This window comes from Lipophrys pholis, assembly GCF_963383615.2.
Source record: "Lipophrys pholis genome assembly, chromosome: 10".
Classification (NCBI taxonomy): domain Eukaryota; kingdom Metazoa; phylum Chordata; class Actinopteri; order Blenniiformes; family Blenniidae; genus Lipophrys; species Lipophrys pholis.
The window spans coordinates 17,443,591-17,459,704 of NC_137640.1; the positions used below are offsets into that span (position 1 = coordinate 17,443,591).

The window sequence follows — 16,114 nt, forward strand, 5'->3', positions numbered from 1 at the left end:
ATTCCCACAGCAGACATCACTGTCACCAACAAGTTTTATGATATAATAATTAAATATGGGTTCCTGACCCTCCATCAGCAGCCTGAAATGGCTGCCCACTGCATTCTAGAAATACAATGGGAAAAATGTCGAGATGGGAATTTCCCCAAGCAGATTAATAAAGTTTAGTTTATTAAAAAAAAAAAAAAAAAAAAAAGCAATATGGAGCTGCTGTGAGGACTGAATTGTCGCATCTGGGATGTCCCCCCTGGTGAAACTGAAAGCTCCGTCCAGCGCGGGTGAGTTAAATCTCCAGTGAGGAGGAAACGTGTGAACTCATGCACCCGTCAAACAGGGCAGACGGGTGATATCCGGGTTAAAGGTGCGCTCGTGGCTCATTTTGATTCCGCCACCTGTTTCCGCGTCGTTAGCTTCCTGCTCACTGGAGCCTGCTGTCATCAATCCAGCCGGGCCAGCCGCCGCCTTTCAGCCCGGACAGCCGCTCGACGACAGGAGCCGCATCTGCGAGGTCTCCGGCCGGAGCGCGTGAGCTGAAAACCGACGCACCGTGACCCACCGCGGGTGTTTACTGCCTTTGTGAGTGTGCTGCTCAGTGTTGGCGCGAGCTAGCTAGTTCCTGTTTGGCGGCTGGTTGGTTTTTCAGCCCCAAACCGGGTGTTTGTTTTTTTTTCCTTTTCTTTTGCTCTCTGAGGATGCAGCTTTGAGGCCGGCCACTTCGCTGTACCGGGTGTTTCCACTGAGCTTTGCCCTCACAGGCTGGGAACATAAACACTCCATACAGACATAATACCGTGTGACACCCCGTGTCGTCACGTGACCTCAGGCGAGGCTTACTTCATAAATTACTGTTTTGAGTCGCACATCGGCATCAAACTGCACAGTCCACACAATATATACGTTTAATGTGATGCTTTGAAGCACGCTGGGGTCCAATTTGTATCTATAGGAATGACATAATGCAGTCCATTAAATAAATTGGATCATATGGTTAGTTTAGGGCAGAGCTCCGCAACCTGTGGCTCTTTGGTCCGTTTTAGTGGCTCCCTGACGCTTTCAGGAAATAATACCTGAATAAACATCCGATCTTATTTTTATTTACACACGAGCTATTTTCAAAATGACTTTTATCTCTTGGATAGAAAAAGGCTTTAAAATAAAAGCCACAATATCTACATTGGGAAAAACAAAACGAAAACCAGAAATAATGGGGGGGGGAAGAAATGCTGAAATCACTAGAATTCAATTCAATTTCAATACAACTTTTTTTATATAGCATCAAATACAACACAGTCATTTCTAGGTGCTTTCTCTAAAGGGGAAACATAACTTTAAAAATCGAAGAAAAAAATAAGCAAAACTGCTACCAGACTCCTCACTCATCCCCTTTAATAGTGTTTGCTGTGTTTATCTGTGTTTATTTCATCTTATTAATCTTCGTTAAGCCTTGTACATGTTTAAATGTTACTTTATCTGTTTTATTTGACATTCAGCTTTGTATTCATTCCTTGTGCTTAGAGGAATTTCCCTCTGGGATTAATAACATATTTTGATTGTATTCTAAAATGTCAAAATTGTCTGAAAAATGTTGGTAAAGGATGAAACTGCTAAAATGAGGTACAAAAAGCAGCTGAAAATGTAATGGAGTGTTTGTCATCTTAAGTTGTTATTGAAACGTCATAAATGCGACATAAGATACACGTTTCAAATTTACTGTATATATGAATCTTTAGAAGCTGTTTGTCTCATTTTAAAGGTAAAATGTATTTTGCAGCTCCAGGTAAATTCAATTTGGTGGAAAATCACAAAAATTACTCTTTTGGTTGATGTTGATTATGTTGACTTTGCTCGTAGCTGATCATTGTACAGCTACCACCAGCAAAGAAATGTGGAGCACCGGTGTGATATTCGCCACTGTAATGACACAGGCGTTGAAGTGTCGCAGTCATGCAGCTGAGTCACACTCGGTGAGACTGAGCTTCAGAGAGCAAGAAGTGTAGGTGGTCATCTGAAAAACAGCAGCGCCTCAATGAAGCAGGATGGGGACGTCTGCCAGGACCGAGGCCGAACCCTCAGTAATAGAGTTTCTCTGTTTTGTCGCATTATGCGCTTCTGTCCAGTGTCCTCTTTAGTTTTTTTGGCTCGTGAGTTATCTCTATGGAATGGATCGTGATCTAGAGTTTACCTGTTGTTTCACAGGGTGTGAGGTCTGGTTCAGGCTTGTTGAGCACTTGATGCACAGACGAAAAAGACTGAGAATCGAAGTCAAAACTGAAGACGGCACGGAAAGGTACGCAAACTTCAAAATATAGTTTGGGCAGTTATCATTAGCTTGTGATTAATAGTTTTCCTATTTCCTATTATTCTTTTGTCTCTTTTACTTCATTACAATGTTTCTCCCCTCTAAAATGACAAATGTTTCTAAAATGTGTCACGAACATGATATTTTAAACATTTCATAGAAGATGCCATTTAAACGTACAAAAAAATAGATCCCTCTTAAAAATGAACACACAGATTAAAATCTGATTTTAAGAGGTGAATTTTAAGGAGGGTTTGAAAAGGTTAAAGTCTGACGAGGTTTAGGGTCCAGAGGGTAGGTGGGCAATGGAAAAGTGGTGGTTGTCCATGGTGGGTTTTTCAGACCTAAATATCAGAGTAACTCACAATCACTTTGTCTTTGTAGTAACATTTAAAGACTTTTTTTTTGGGCAACTTTTGAAAATATTTCCTAGCAGAGCCTTGAACTCCTTAGTTTTTCACCCCTGTGTTTTACCTCTGGCAGCGCCAGAGGGACACCAGCGGGCATGAGGGCGGTGGAGGAGCTCTCCGACAGCACAGAGGTGGTGGAGATGGAGGACGTGAATCCCACCCAGTTCAAGGTGGAAAAGCACACGTGGGATGGCCTGCGCAAAATCATCCACAAAAGCCACAGAAACACTTGTGTGGTGAATAACAAGGCACCGCACGACTTCCAGTTCATCCAGAAGGACGAGGACAGTCCGCACTCGCATCGCATCTACTATCTGGGTGAGAAAATAAAATAAGATCTGACGCTGGTATACACATATATGTCTTATTTGTTGGTTTGAGATTAAACCAGGCCAAATAATCTTGTTGTTTTTTTTGTTGTTTTTTAACAAAGACCATTTAAAGTGAATTATCAGCAGTTTAATTCTGAAGCTTTAAGAAGAAGGTTTTAATTTGTTGGCTTGCATACTCGGTAGCCCGTCTTCAGTCCCGTTGAAAAGTAGCATGTCTGTGTGAGTACACGGTGGAGAAAGTCGAATCAGAGTTTCCACCTTGGATCGGTTTCATTCTCGTCTGACTTCCTGATTTCACTGGCCCTTGTCAGTATTTGTTGGAGAAAGTGTGTAATCGGGATCACGATCATGGCTCGTGGAAATTTTTCAGCTTTTTTATTTTCTGTCGCTGTACAGCTCAGAATCGCCTCTGTTTTGGGGTTGTTGTTGTGTTTTTTTAACTGAATCGCTTCAAGCGACCAGCAGACAGTGTTATGTCCAACGGTGCAATGCGTGACCCCCACTGGAGCTTGTTGATACACTATAAATATTCAGTCCGGGACTATTCAGTATTGAACCCCTGTGACAAGTACTTCCTGTCACAGCAGATGGTGGCTTTGTCGCTTCACTTTACAAATAAATAAAAGGTAAACACGCTGGCTCGTGTGTAAACACGAATGTTTCTGCTGCTTAACTGTGTGGTCGCCACTGTGATTAAAGTTTTGCTTCAGTTTTTGCTCCGTGTAGAACTTTTTGTGGCTTCACCTGTAGTCTCCCTTTATACGGGCGTCGCCTGTATATGTTGAATGTATTTAATGGTTGTAATTGGTTTTTATAAAAATGGGCCCTAAAAAGGGAAGGAAAGGTAAAAATGAAAAATGTCAGGCTTTTATAATGACTTTACTAGAATATTTTTCTTCAACTTGTGAATAGCACAAGCGCAAACTCCACACACAAGGTCACAAGCCAGCTATCGAAACCGGGATTTTCTCACAATAAGGCGATGAGTTCTAACCACTAGACCACCGTGTGGCCTGCAGCTCTGCTCCTGACATCACCCTGAATGGAAAAGTTAATTGTAAAATAATATTCACATCTACAGTCCAAAGCAAAAGTGTGTCGCCGTTAATTCTAGTTAGTTCATTAGAGCTCAACACAGGTGGCACCTTGACCTCATCCACAGTGTGACCTGTCAGCTTGGCTTTATCCACAATGCGAACTGCGTGTGTGGTCTGTCCTCACAGGAATGCCTTTCGGCAGCAACGAAAACACATTACTCTACTCAGACATTCCCAAGAAGATCCGCAAAGACGCCCTGCTGGTTCTGAGCTCGAAAGGGATGCTGTTGCACTTTCAGGTGAGAAAGGCTGTCAGCCGTTGTTTTGTGTTGTCGCTTTTGATTTCAAAATGACAAATTCATTTGAAGGATATTGTTAGGCAGCTTTAGTAGTCACCTTGTCAAGGTTTTCTGTATTTGATAAATATATGTCAAAGTTTCATATGTGAACAGACCAACATACCAACTCTAAAACCTTTATATTAAAGGTGGGCTTCATCATGGACACATTAAATGGTAATCCAGATAAAGCAGTGAACCCATATCTTATAAAGTTTCTCAGTTTTTGTGGCTTTTCTTTTATTCAGGACTCGGGAGTAGAGTAGAGCGGGCTGAAATGGCCTCTACTAAACAGAGACTAAACCCACAAGATATTTTAAATTGCAATGTACATCTAACAGCTAATATATTCAATAATGGGAGTCTTGATTTTCTTTAAATTGCTGATTACATTCTAAATCCTTTTGAAGACGAAGTAACCAGTTTGCTGTCTTGATTATTTATTTTCTTCCATCAGTAGCAACTAACAGCATTTTTTTTTAATAACCGTTTGCTTAATTTCATTCCTGAACAAAATCCCCATCTTGGGTCAGCGTTGTGTGTACTGTAACCTCTGCCCTCAGACCAGCCCCCAACACGGCGTTTTCTCTCGGGAGGAGGAGCTGCTGCGAGAGAGGAAGCGTCTGGGGGTGTCTGGCATTACCTCGTATGACCACCACCGAGCCAGCGGTCTCTTCCTGTTCCAGGCCAACAGCAGTCTGTACTACTGTCGTGACGGTGCGAGCAACAGCTTTATTGTGAGTTAACAAGCACAGTTAAGTTACAGTGAACCTGCCACGCAGCGTAGCGCCGTCGGTTCAAATATGCTAAGAGGGTGACGTGCGGTGTCTCAGGTGTTTTGACAAGTGGTGAGATTTTTGAACCGGTCCTCTGATCCCAGGAGAATCTATTACAGTTTACCGAGTTCGGATTCCAGGAGCGTTGGGAGTAGAATATCAACAAATGCTTAATGAAATTGTGGCTTTGGCTTAAAACCTGTACTTTACTCTGGGTTTTTCAGACGTCTCCCATAAAACCGACAGAGATTAAGAGTCAGTGCTCGGGTACACGAATGGACCCCAAAATCTGTCCCGGGGACCCCAACTTCATCAGCTTCATCAACAATAATGACATCTGGGTGACGAGTATCGAGACGGAAGAGGAGAGGAGGCTCACCTTCTGTCATAAAGGTCGGGGCTCATTTCTACACATGCGTCCGATTTATTGCCCTATATTATTGTTATTGTCCTCTTTTGGCATGTTTATTCTTACTTTTTTGTTTTTGTTTTTGTTTGCAGGTGTTGATGACCCAAAACAGGATCCTATATCTGCTGGTGTTGCCACTTTTGTGACACAGGAAGAATTTGACCGCTTCACTGGATACTGGTGGTCTCCAGCGACTCGTGACGGTTAGTTATTAACAAGAATATGTGTCATACTGAACAGGCCTTGTGAAAAATGTCTTTGTTTTAATAGCAATAATTAATTCAACATCATCAAAGCTCTTTAGTGTTTGCAGAGACTTGCATTTTTTTATTTTTTTTTCTACTCAGTTTTTTTTTTTTTAACATTGTTTCCTTTGATTAGAAGAGTCTTTAACGTCACTGTAATTTAAAACTTCATGACACATTAAAGTATAAAAAAAAGTTGATATCGGCCGAGAAAAGTAACTTAAAATAACCAAACCGACTCACTAATCTTTATAATCACAAGAAGTATTTGTGAGTCGTCTTTGTCATTTAAAGGTCTTTCTAGTTTCTTCATTCTTGCAGTTTTTTGTCCTCAAACCAATGTTTTGATCACAATAAACAAAAAAGCCTGTGAGATGCAGGAACAAACTGGATATGAATTCTTGAGCCGATGAGACTGATGATGTTTACTTATTGTTGTGACGTTACGAAGCTAAAGCTAGTGGCAAAAACAGAAAAATGAGATCAGAATGAATAACTACCAGCACAGCAATGATGATTAGATATTATTTTAATCTATTTGAGGTGTTTAGGAACAAATTGGATATTTTAGTAACCAGTCGTTTTGGTGGTGGTTAGTTTTCCTGATTTTAATCAGGATTATTCAACAATTGCAATATTTACTCAATTTTCTTATGATTTCCTTTTTGGCTCAGAGAATGACGGCGGTAAGACTCTGCAGATTCTGTACGAGGAGGTGGATGAGTCTAATGTGGAGATCATCCACGTCCCGTCTCCGACCCTGGAGGATCGCAAGACTGACATCTACAGATACCCACATGCAGGTAGGAAGGCAGGGAACAACGTGCACAGATTTATCCTTCATTGTTATTCCTTCCTGATCGCCACTGCTGAATTTGGTTTGGATTTGTGGTTGTTTCTTCCTGCTGTTTCAGGTCTATTTGTTTATGTGTGTGAACTTTTAACAGGTTTAAGGTTTTTGCTGATAATTTGGTACCAAACTCAATTCAATTTGTTTCCAGGCAGCACGAATCCGGGCATCACTCTCAAAATATCAGAAATCAAGACAGACAATCTTGGCAAAGTGAGGACTCGTTCAGCGTCGCCTTTGTTTTTTTGTTGTTTTTTTTAAATGTAACAGCCAGCTGTTGTAAACGATATGTACTGAAGTTGTTCTTTCTGTGGTATGGTTCTCCTTGTTGTCGTTCAGATTGTCAGCATACAGGATAAGGAGCTGCCAGTTCCCTTCACCACCCTGTTTCCTAGTGTCGAGTACATAACCAGAGCCGGCTGGACAAAAGACGGACGATAGTAAGTAATTTTTGTGTTTTTTTTGCAGTAGAATTAAAAAAAATCTGCAATGTTTCAATAGGTCATTGTTGTCTGATCGAGTTCTCACTAATGTCTTTTCTCTCTGTGTGTCAGTGCGTACGCGTTCATGATGGACCGACAGCAGCAGCATCTGCAGCTGGTCCTGCTCCCTCCTGCACTGTTCGTCCCTGCAAATCAGGACAAAGACACAAGACAAGCGACTCTGGAGGCTCTAGGAGATGCAATCCATCCCTTTATCATCCACGAGGAAGCCAGTGATATCTGGATCAATGTGAGAAGCGTCACCAACTTTTGACACTAAAATAATTGATAGAATTGCTTTCTGAGCTTGATTTGTTTATGTCTGAATGTGAGCAGTACAGGAAAACCTTTCAGCAAATACCTGCAGTGCCACTTATCTTCTCTGGTTCTAATCTCTCATTATTGTACACTGTATTGCCGAAAGTATTCGCTCACCTGCCTTCTCACACATATGAAGTTGAGTGACATCCCATTGTTAAACCATAGGATTTAAAGGATATGTGCAGCAGCTTCAACTCTTCTAGGAAATCTTTCCACGAGGTTTAGAGGTCTCTTTATGGTAATTTTTTAGCATTCTTCTAGAAGGGCATTTATGAGGTCAGACACTGATGTGGGACGAGACGGCCTGGCTAGATGTCTCCGCTCTTAATTCATCTGGAAGATATTCTATTGGGTTGAGGTCAGGACTCTGTGCAGGCCAGTCAAGTTCCAGTCAAGCTGGCCCCATTTTTATTTTTCGTGGCTGAGTCACTGTTGTTCCCATCACTTTCACTTTGTTAGAGTGCTACTAACAGTTGATTGTGGAATATTTAGTAACAAGGACATTTCCCAGCTGGATTTATTGTAAGTAACATCCTATCAATGTACCACGCTGGAATTCCCTGAGCTCCCGAGAGCGACCCATTCTCTCACAAATGTTTGTAGAAATAGACTGCATGCCGAGGTACTTGATTTTATACAGCTGTGGCCATGGCAGTGATCGATTGATCACCTGAATTCAATGATTTTTGATCGTTGAGCACTTTTACTTTGTCAAATATAGCATATAAACATCCTGACGCTTCTCATGTGACTTGATGTCTGTTTTCAGGTCCATGACATCTTTCATCCGTTCATCCAAACAAGTGATGATGAAATCACCTTCATTATAGTAAATGAGTCCAAAACTGGCTTCTGTCACCTGTATAAGATCACGTCAGTGTTGGAGCGAAGCAGATATCACTGGGCCAAAGGCTACACACACTCTGAAGGTAATGTAATATGGAAAATCCAGGCTGCTGTCTGAATATTAATGCCACGTGCATTAGTTGTATAAGAAATGACAAGAAAAAAATATGTGAACCTTGAATTTCCTCTTTTTCTGCATCATTTGGTCATAAATAGTGATCCAGTTTTAATCTAAGTCACATACAGTGTTTACCCTAATACCACACCAACAATTAATTGTATTATTTCATGTATTCATTAAGAATATTTGTTAGATTAACAGTTTTTTAAAGCGGCAGCATGGTTTACGTCCAGGGACATTATAACTTAATATATAAAGATTAATGAACAGAGACGTTATCCAACTCTAATGACTTCTTCAAGTCTTTAAAGGTTATCCAAGGGTCTATTTTAGCATCCTCAATAATAAATCATCTGCATTTGTACATGGTTTGTCTTACTATGTACTTGTGTATATATATCTCAAGTGTGGGCTTCAGCTGCCTGGTGGTCCCCAGTGGTATTGCAGGAGGGCTGTGCGTTGTCATTGACATACATGCCATTTTTTTAAGGGCCAAGAACGAAAGGCGAGAGGCCTGGTTATTATTCAATTTTGTAAATGAATTCAAAATCATTGTGCTGTACAGTTGATCACAGCTGATCTGTTCCTGTGAATTAAAAAACAAACAAACATCTAAGAGGAACACATGCAAGGAATGATGTGCCCTGTTTAATGTAGATTAGAGAACGCTTAAATGTCTGCGATTTCAGTTTAAACCCCAGACATCGAAAAAAAAGAGGATAAAATATATGAATGGAATACATTACATTACATTACAATCTAAATAATTAATCTGAGCTGAAACACTCCCATGTGAATTATTTAATCCTCCTAACTTATAAAGCTCTTAACAACCAGGCCCCATCATATCTTAAAGAACTGTTTGTCCCATATCTCCCCAGAACAACACTTGGTTCTCAGAGTGCTGGCTTACTGGAGGTTCCTAGGTTTTCTAAAAGTATGGGAGTAACGGGAGGCAGAGCTTTCAGCTTTCAGGCTCCTCTTATGTGGAACCCGATCGCAGTTTCAGTTAGGGAGGCTGAAACAGTCTCTACTTTTAAGGCCAGACTCAAGACCTCTCTGTTTACTAAAGGTTACAGTTAGGGCCGTTTCAAAACACTTTTTTTCTGCAGTCTACTCTGTACACGTCTTAATGGATATCTAAAGAAAAGCCATTTGTGTCTTTGGCTAAACTTGTGACCGACTTGTAAACAGGATCACATTTTATGACCAAGTCATGACTCATGACACAAATGAGGAAATTCAAAAGATGCGTTTTTTTTGTTTGTGTGATTTTGGTTCCCTTTGGCTCATTTTGTATTGAAAAGATTTAAGGGTTCCTGAAGTTGGCGCTTTTTAAATTGTTCACTTTGTATAAAGTCAGGATTTGTTGTGGTGACTCCTGTGTTTTTTAAATTTATGTTTCAGATGATTATTATTACTTTACATGCTGTTTGGGTTTTTAACTAAAGTTTGATGTTCCTGTGGATCCACTCAACTGACGTCTTTACTCATCTGCTGTCAGATGATTTCAAGTGTTCGGTGAAAGAGGAGGTGACGCTGACGAGTGGAGAGTGGGAGGTGCTGGCCAATCATGGAGCGAAGGTACTCGTACCAGTTATTTATTGGGATGTTACCTGTGATTCCCCCGTCTTAATAACCCAACTACCCAACACAAATGTCTCAGATTTCATGGACCCATGAGGTTGGGCTCTTCTCATATGTTAATAACGACGTCGCAATTTATGTAAAAAAACTTTCAATATACTGCTGCCAGAATTTTACCAGCAAGAAACTCAAATCAACATAATTAAAACATTAAATAATAAATGAATGATCTCAATCAAATGAACCTGTAATATTGTTGTCATTGAAGTTCAGAACAATAGTGAAGAAATACTGTCCCCGTAAGTGTGGATGCTCCCTCCTCTTGTTGTTCACCCAGTGAGCAGTTCTTTGTGGACTGAATGTTTTTGTGATATTTGTTGATGAATCTTAGCACAGTGGTCGGTTTCCTTTTGAAGCCCCTCTGTCTAGTCTCAAATTGACATACATTCCAGTGAGTCCAAACAGTGGTGGACACACTCTCACAACAGACAAGACGCTGCAGTCGTCCAATCATTTATAAATGTCCCTGTGAAGTTCTCGCGGTAAAGGATTGTTTAGTTGCCATTTTATGCTCATTTTGTATTAAAAACAGCTTTGTTAAAGATGTAGCTTACATATCGTAAGAATGTCAGAAAAGGAATTTTGTACAATGTAACTGCAGTGAAAGACTAAAACAAACTAGTTTTCTTATCGATCTTTAAAGAGAATGTCCCAACATCGCCACTTGTTTTTTGTCATGACATCTGTACAGCAATCCTCAAGCCCTCAGGTTTGGGTGAACGAAGCGGCGAAGCTGGTTTACTTCCAGGGGACCAAAGACTCTCCTCTGGAGCACCACCTCTACGTGGTGAGCTACCAGATTCCGGGGGAAATCGTCAGACTCACTAAACCCGGCTTCTCCCACAACTGCTCTGTGAGCCAGGTACACAAACTTCCAGATCACTAACTTATGTGTAAAAGCAATATTTTGAAATGTCTGCAGCTCATTTCTAATTCATGACAGTTGTTCAGGTCGGGTAATGGAAAAAACACAACTTATCTTGAAATCACTGGCCAATCCTTACGTCTATGATTGGTATTGTTGTAAGTGTAATTAAGATGAATTCAATTAATAAAATACATTTCAGTAATTCACTTCTAAAATGTTATTGATGAAATAACATGGCAGCACTCATTGCTTATTGAAAGGAAAACTTACAATCATAGTACAGAAAGACAAATATCTATAATTCATCACGTGTGTTTGCTTTCATGTAAATGAAGTAGTGTTTTGAGATTTATTTTCTGTTTTTAAAAGGTTTAGATCATAGATTATCACACGCCACAAAATATGATAAGAATGTAACTAGTTAGTGTCTTTACACCGCCACAGATCGCCACAGCACTTGAACTAATTGTGAATGCTGTTGACCATGGATTGTCGCTTTTCCTTTCAGACCTTCGACATGTTGATCAGCCATTACAGCAGCTTGTCCGCCTCGCCCTGCGTTCACATCTACAAGCTGAACGGCTTGGACAGCGACCCGCTCCAAAAACAGCCCGAGTTCTGGGCCAGCATGCTGGAGTCGTCTGGCAGTCAGTCCTCTCCCTTTTATAAAACAAAAACAACCACATGAGCTTATATTGCTTTCATTTGATGGTGCCCCATAAAATATACAAAGGCACACACAAAAAAAACTATTTGATTTATATTTTTTTCTTTTCTCATTTCTGCTGTTTTTCACACGTCGTCTTGTTTGCAGATTTCCCATCTGAAGACTCCCCTCCGGAGATCTTCAGCTTCACAGGAAAGTCGGGCTTCGTTCTTTATGGCATGCTGTACAAACCACACAATCTGGTGCCTGGAAAGAAGCATCCCACCGTCGTCTTTGTTTACGGTGGTCCTCAGGTCCGATCCTTCATATTTTGTAATCACATCCATTCCTAACGTCCGAACCGACTGAAGCAAAATGTTCATGTATTGAACACAAGTCGGTCGATTCAAAGTTAAAATTCTTCATACAAACTCACCTTGAGTCTGCATTTATGCTTTGAACATTATAATGTTAAAAAAAAAAAGTGTTTTTTAGTGAAACACCCTGAGTTGTCATCTACATCTGTCTTGATTTATAAATTACTGCATTGAATAATAACATCTGACAAGACTTACAAAGCACACGGTTAAAAGATTGCCTATAATAAGGTATTACAAAACATAACTGAGTTAATTATTTGCCAGGTAAAGTCATGTAGGAGAATTTTACCTTGATTTAACTGACTGCAGGTATAAGCCGTATTTTACAGCAAAAATATTAGAAGCATGGACCTTATTTTGAAAGAGTGGTTTTGATAGCTGCACAAGTGAACGCACACTATACTGGGGTTGCAACATGCAGTATATTGACTGTCAGCTCTTCATTTGCTCTGAGATCCGTCACAAAAAATGGCGAATGCAGTGTTTTGTTTCCTTTTGTTGCAGGTGCAGTTAGTGAATAACTCTTATAAAGGAGTGAAGTATTTGCGTTTGAGGACGTTGGCGTCTCTCGGCTATGTGGTGCTCGTCATCGATGGGAGGGGTTCCTGCCAACGAGGACTCAAGTTTGAAGGAGCTGTGAAAGACAAAATGGTAAAGACCGTGTGACACTGCCGCAGCTGTTTGGGGTTAATACATCAACGGTATTAAAATGGGGTTTTCATGACGGTTGTGCGAAACGTCTGTTCTTCTCCTTCAGGGTCAGGTGGAGATCAATGACCAGGTGGAGGGTTTGCACTACATCGCAGACAAGTACCAGTTTGTGGATCTGACTCGTGTCGCCATCCACGGCTGGTCATACGGTGGCTTTCTCTCCCTCATGGGACTCATCCACAAACCCGACATCTTCAAGGTCAAAACCCCCGATGCTTGATTTACATACCGCTGAAATATGTTTACAGATTCTGGGACCGGTAGACACAGAGGCCGTTTTAGCAATGTGACATGTTTGTATTTCTTTTAATATTGTGAAAGTGGTTTATTTTGGCACTTTTGAAGAGTTTAGTAAAATAAAGTTAATAATGAAAATAGCGCTGATAAGTCGGTATGCACTGCAGTTACCCTTTCACAACTTTTTGAGAAATGCCAATCATAGATGTGTTTTTATATATTTTGCTATATTTTTGGGGATGTTCATCTAAAAAAGTTTATAAAACTCAGTTTGAAATGGCTCCATCTTTCTCGACCTACGAAACTACAGGTATCACCTTACATTTTTACTTTCAGCTGCATTCAAACCAGTTAAAAAGTGTGTTCTGAGTCTGTATTTGACTTATTGTTGCTTCAGATTGCCATTGCTGGAGCTCCAGTGACGGTGTGGATGGCGTATGACACCGGCTACACCGAGCGGTACCTGGACATGCCTGAAAAGAACCAGAAAGGATACGCAGATTGCTCCGTCGCTCTGCATGTCGATAAGCTTCCCAGCGAGTAAGCACTGTGACCATGAAACCTCCCGTGATTTAGAGCTGCGTCGACCAGCTGCAACACAGTGTGGCGTTTACGTACTTTTCAGTTATCGCTGCTTCCCACAGTCGACGGCAGTTTCCCTTCCACCAATCACAAGATTGATCGCGTTTCTGTCTTCCCGCGGCGCAAATGTGAGTGTAATATTTTGGATCCTTGTGCTCCAAACAGGCCCAACAGATTGCTGATCCTGCACGGGTTTCTGGATGAAAATGTACACTTTTTCCACACCAACTTCCTGGTGTCTCAACTCATCCGGGAAGGAAAACCGTACAACCTGCAGGTAACGGAAGCAATCTGTTTTTTTTTTTTTTATTTTGAGTAAAAATAAAATGTGAAGATGGTGAAAACCTGATTACTTTTACAAAGGAATGTTTTTAAAACAGGACCAACCCCCCCCCCCCCCCCCCCCCCCCGAGGGTCACCATGCAAACATCGTCGCAAAAGATTTGACAACCTGTCATGTTGGCTGTTTGTGTACCCTGGCTTTATAGAGTGACGCTTCCTTCTCAGCTCTAATTAACTCGAGCTGCTGAGAGTCATTTTATATTAAGAGTCACTTTTTCTGTTGCTGATAGACGTCAATGTAAAGGTGTTTGAGGTGGTGTTAGTGGCCATAGACGTTTTGGTTCCTGGTTTTTAAAAGTTAGAACATCCATGATTATTTAGAAAGGGCTACTAATCACAACAATGGGTGCATTTGTATTATTTTCAGGTTTATCCTAACGAACGACACAGCATCAGGTGTCCAGAGTCTGGGGAGCACTATGAGATCACGCTGCTGCACTTCCTCCAGGAAAACCTCTGATGAACATTTCGTCACGCCGAAGCCTCCTTCCTCTCTTTGTGTCACACATCCACATCACATCGCTCTTTCATTTCATTTTTTTTAAATTTTTTTCCTCGAATCCCCAGCTCACTTGAATTGATACCGTTTTTGAAATTGTACCAATCCTTAGAAGCTGCTCGTCAGTCTCGAAAAGTGCTGCAGCATTTCAGCACCTGTAGCCTCTGAGCTGATTCCAAATCGTACTCCTGTTGTCATGTTTTTGGCGCTTTCCTGCGTTAACAGATCGGAATTTGATGACTGAGTCGGCCAAACTGCAAGAAGCCTGATGACAAGCTGCTCATTACAATCAGGTGCTTTGTGGCGATCCAGAAACTCCATAACATGGAGTCAGAGTAAAGCAAACATACACCAGGTGGCGCTATTTAGCCAGAACAAGCATGACTGGAGTTCTCAGTGTTTTAATGATGGCAGAAAGTGAGGGTTTAAAATCTCCGTTACTATTTCACGGAAAACAGTGTTTTGAAACACAAACAAAATAAACAGCTCAGACTTTCCACTTTCACCTCTTACAGTCACAACTCCTGTTGGTTTTTTTCCCGGGAACAAACTGACGAAAAACATCGGTTTGATCTATGTGATTAAATGATGCGATGTAAACGTAAACCATTCCAGTAATACAAAAGCAGTTAACCTTCGCTCTTTGTCTTGATTTGCGTTGTGATTTGTTCCAAGTGTGTCGTGACGTTGTCAAACTAGAGCAGATATACGAGAAATAAGAGCCTTAAGTGCCAAGATTTTATGTGTCTTGTTTAGATTGATTTGGTCACAAATGGTGAAAATATGTTGTGACCAGTTTTTATTTCATCGATACTTTCTGATTCCCTTTTTTTCTTCTTCTTTTTTTTTTTTTCTTCTTCCTTGCCAACAGTTCAACCAATAGGAAGATCTTTAAATAAACTGTTTTAGGTCTAAGGTGCCTTGCAAAAGTTATTGAGCTTCTGCGTATAGTTTATTTCAGGAAATCAGTCTACAACAGAAAAATGCCTTGTTTGACCAAAGTATCTGATGATGCGTACCTGATTTGTTGTACTCTCCGATACAGAAGGAATAATAAACAGAAGTAAATCTTTATTCAAGGTCTTTTCCCTCATCCTGATGTGTTTTCTTTAATAGTTCAGCCACTATGATCTATGAACTAAAAGTGAGTGGGCAGAGGTCAAATGTAAGAATTTAGGCCATTTTAATCACCATTGATTAACCACTAGTTGCAACAAAATGCAAAGACTATTCAAGGACTTCTACACTTCATATCAGATAAACGTCTTTTTTACAAAATATGAGTAATTTACTTTACAGTTTTGATCCAGAACCTTGATTCTGGCTAAAAATAGCTGAATAACATCTGGAAGGTGTTCGAAGTGTTGGATGATGATTCCAGGCCCTCAGCCACACAGTGTGCCGTATCTGATTTGATTGCATATATAATCTGCAGCTTTTGGTTTTAATTCAGCGCCATTGAACTTAACATTTGATAAACTGTTTTAATAAGAATAGCTTTTACATTCAGTCTTGAAAATCAGAAGAAAGTCTTGGAAAAGGCGTCCATCCCCCTGACCCTCGCGTTTTTCCTGTGGCTCAGTTCCAGTGAATCTCAAGTCATAAACACTTTTTCTAAACCTAAAATATTTGGGGAAATTGCTGAGAAGAGTTATGGCTGCATTTTATTTGGTTACATTTATAACGTGCCGACTCGCCTCTCCACAAATGAGCAAAATTAATTCGATGAAAGTCAG

The 16,114-nt window shown here is 40.6% G+C and overlaps 1 protein-coding gene across 2 annotated transcripts; it reads left to right on the forward strand.

Annotated features, from left to right (window-relative positions):
* Positions 1 to 200: 200 nt before the first annotated feature.
* Positions 201 to 15,470, forward strand: LOC308115448 (dipeptidyl peptidase 9-like). Of its 2 annotated transcripts, XM_080472970.1 has the most exons (22): positions 201 to 278; positions 411 to 576; positions 2,197 to 2,287; positions 2,783 to 3,027; positions 4,265 to 4,377; positions 4,980 to 5,153; positions 5,417 to 5,585; positions 5,694 to 5,804; positions 6,521 to 6,649; positions 6,848 to 6,909; positions 7,036 to 7,136; positions 7,251 to 7,428; positions 8,269 to 8,428; positions 9,971 to 10,050; positions 10,805 to 10,975; positions 11,490 to 11,628; positions 11,796 to 11,941; positions 12,512 to 12,658; positions 12,765 to 12,917; positions 13,353 to 13,495; positions 13,703 to 13,814; positions 14,247 to 15,470. In XM_080472970.1, the coding sequence occupies exons 3-22, from the start codon at positions 2,232 to 2,234 to the stop codon at positions 14,337 to 14,339; spliced, it is 2,682 nt and encodes an 893-aa protein (XP_080329096.1). In that variant the 5' UTR covers positions 201 to 278; positions 411 to 576; positions 2,197 to 2,231; the 3' UTR covers positions 14,340 to 15,470. The 2 variants fall into 2 exon arrangements, with proteins under 2 accessions (XP_080329096.1, XP_080329095.1); XM_080472969.1 differs by lacking the exon at positions 201 to 278 and having other exon boundaries at positions 294 to 576.
* The last annotated feature ends 644 nt before the right edge of the window (positions 15,471 to 16,114 follow it).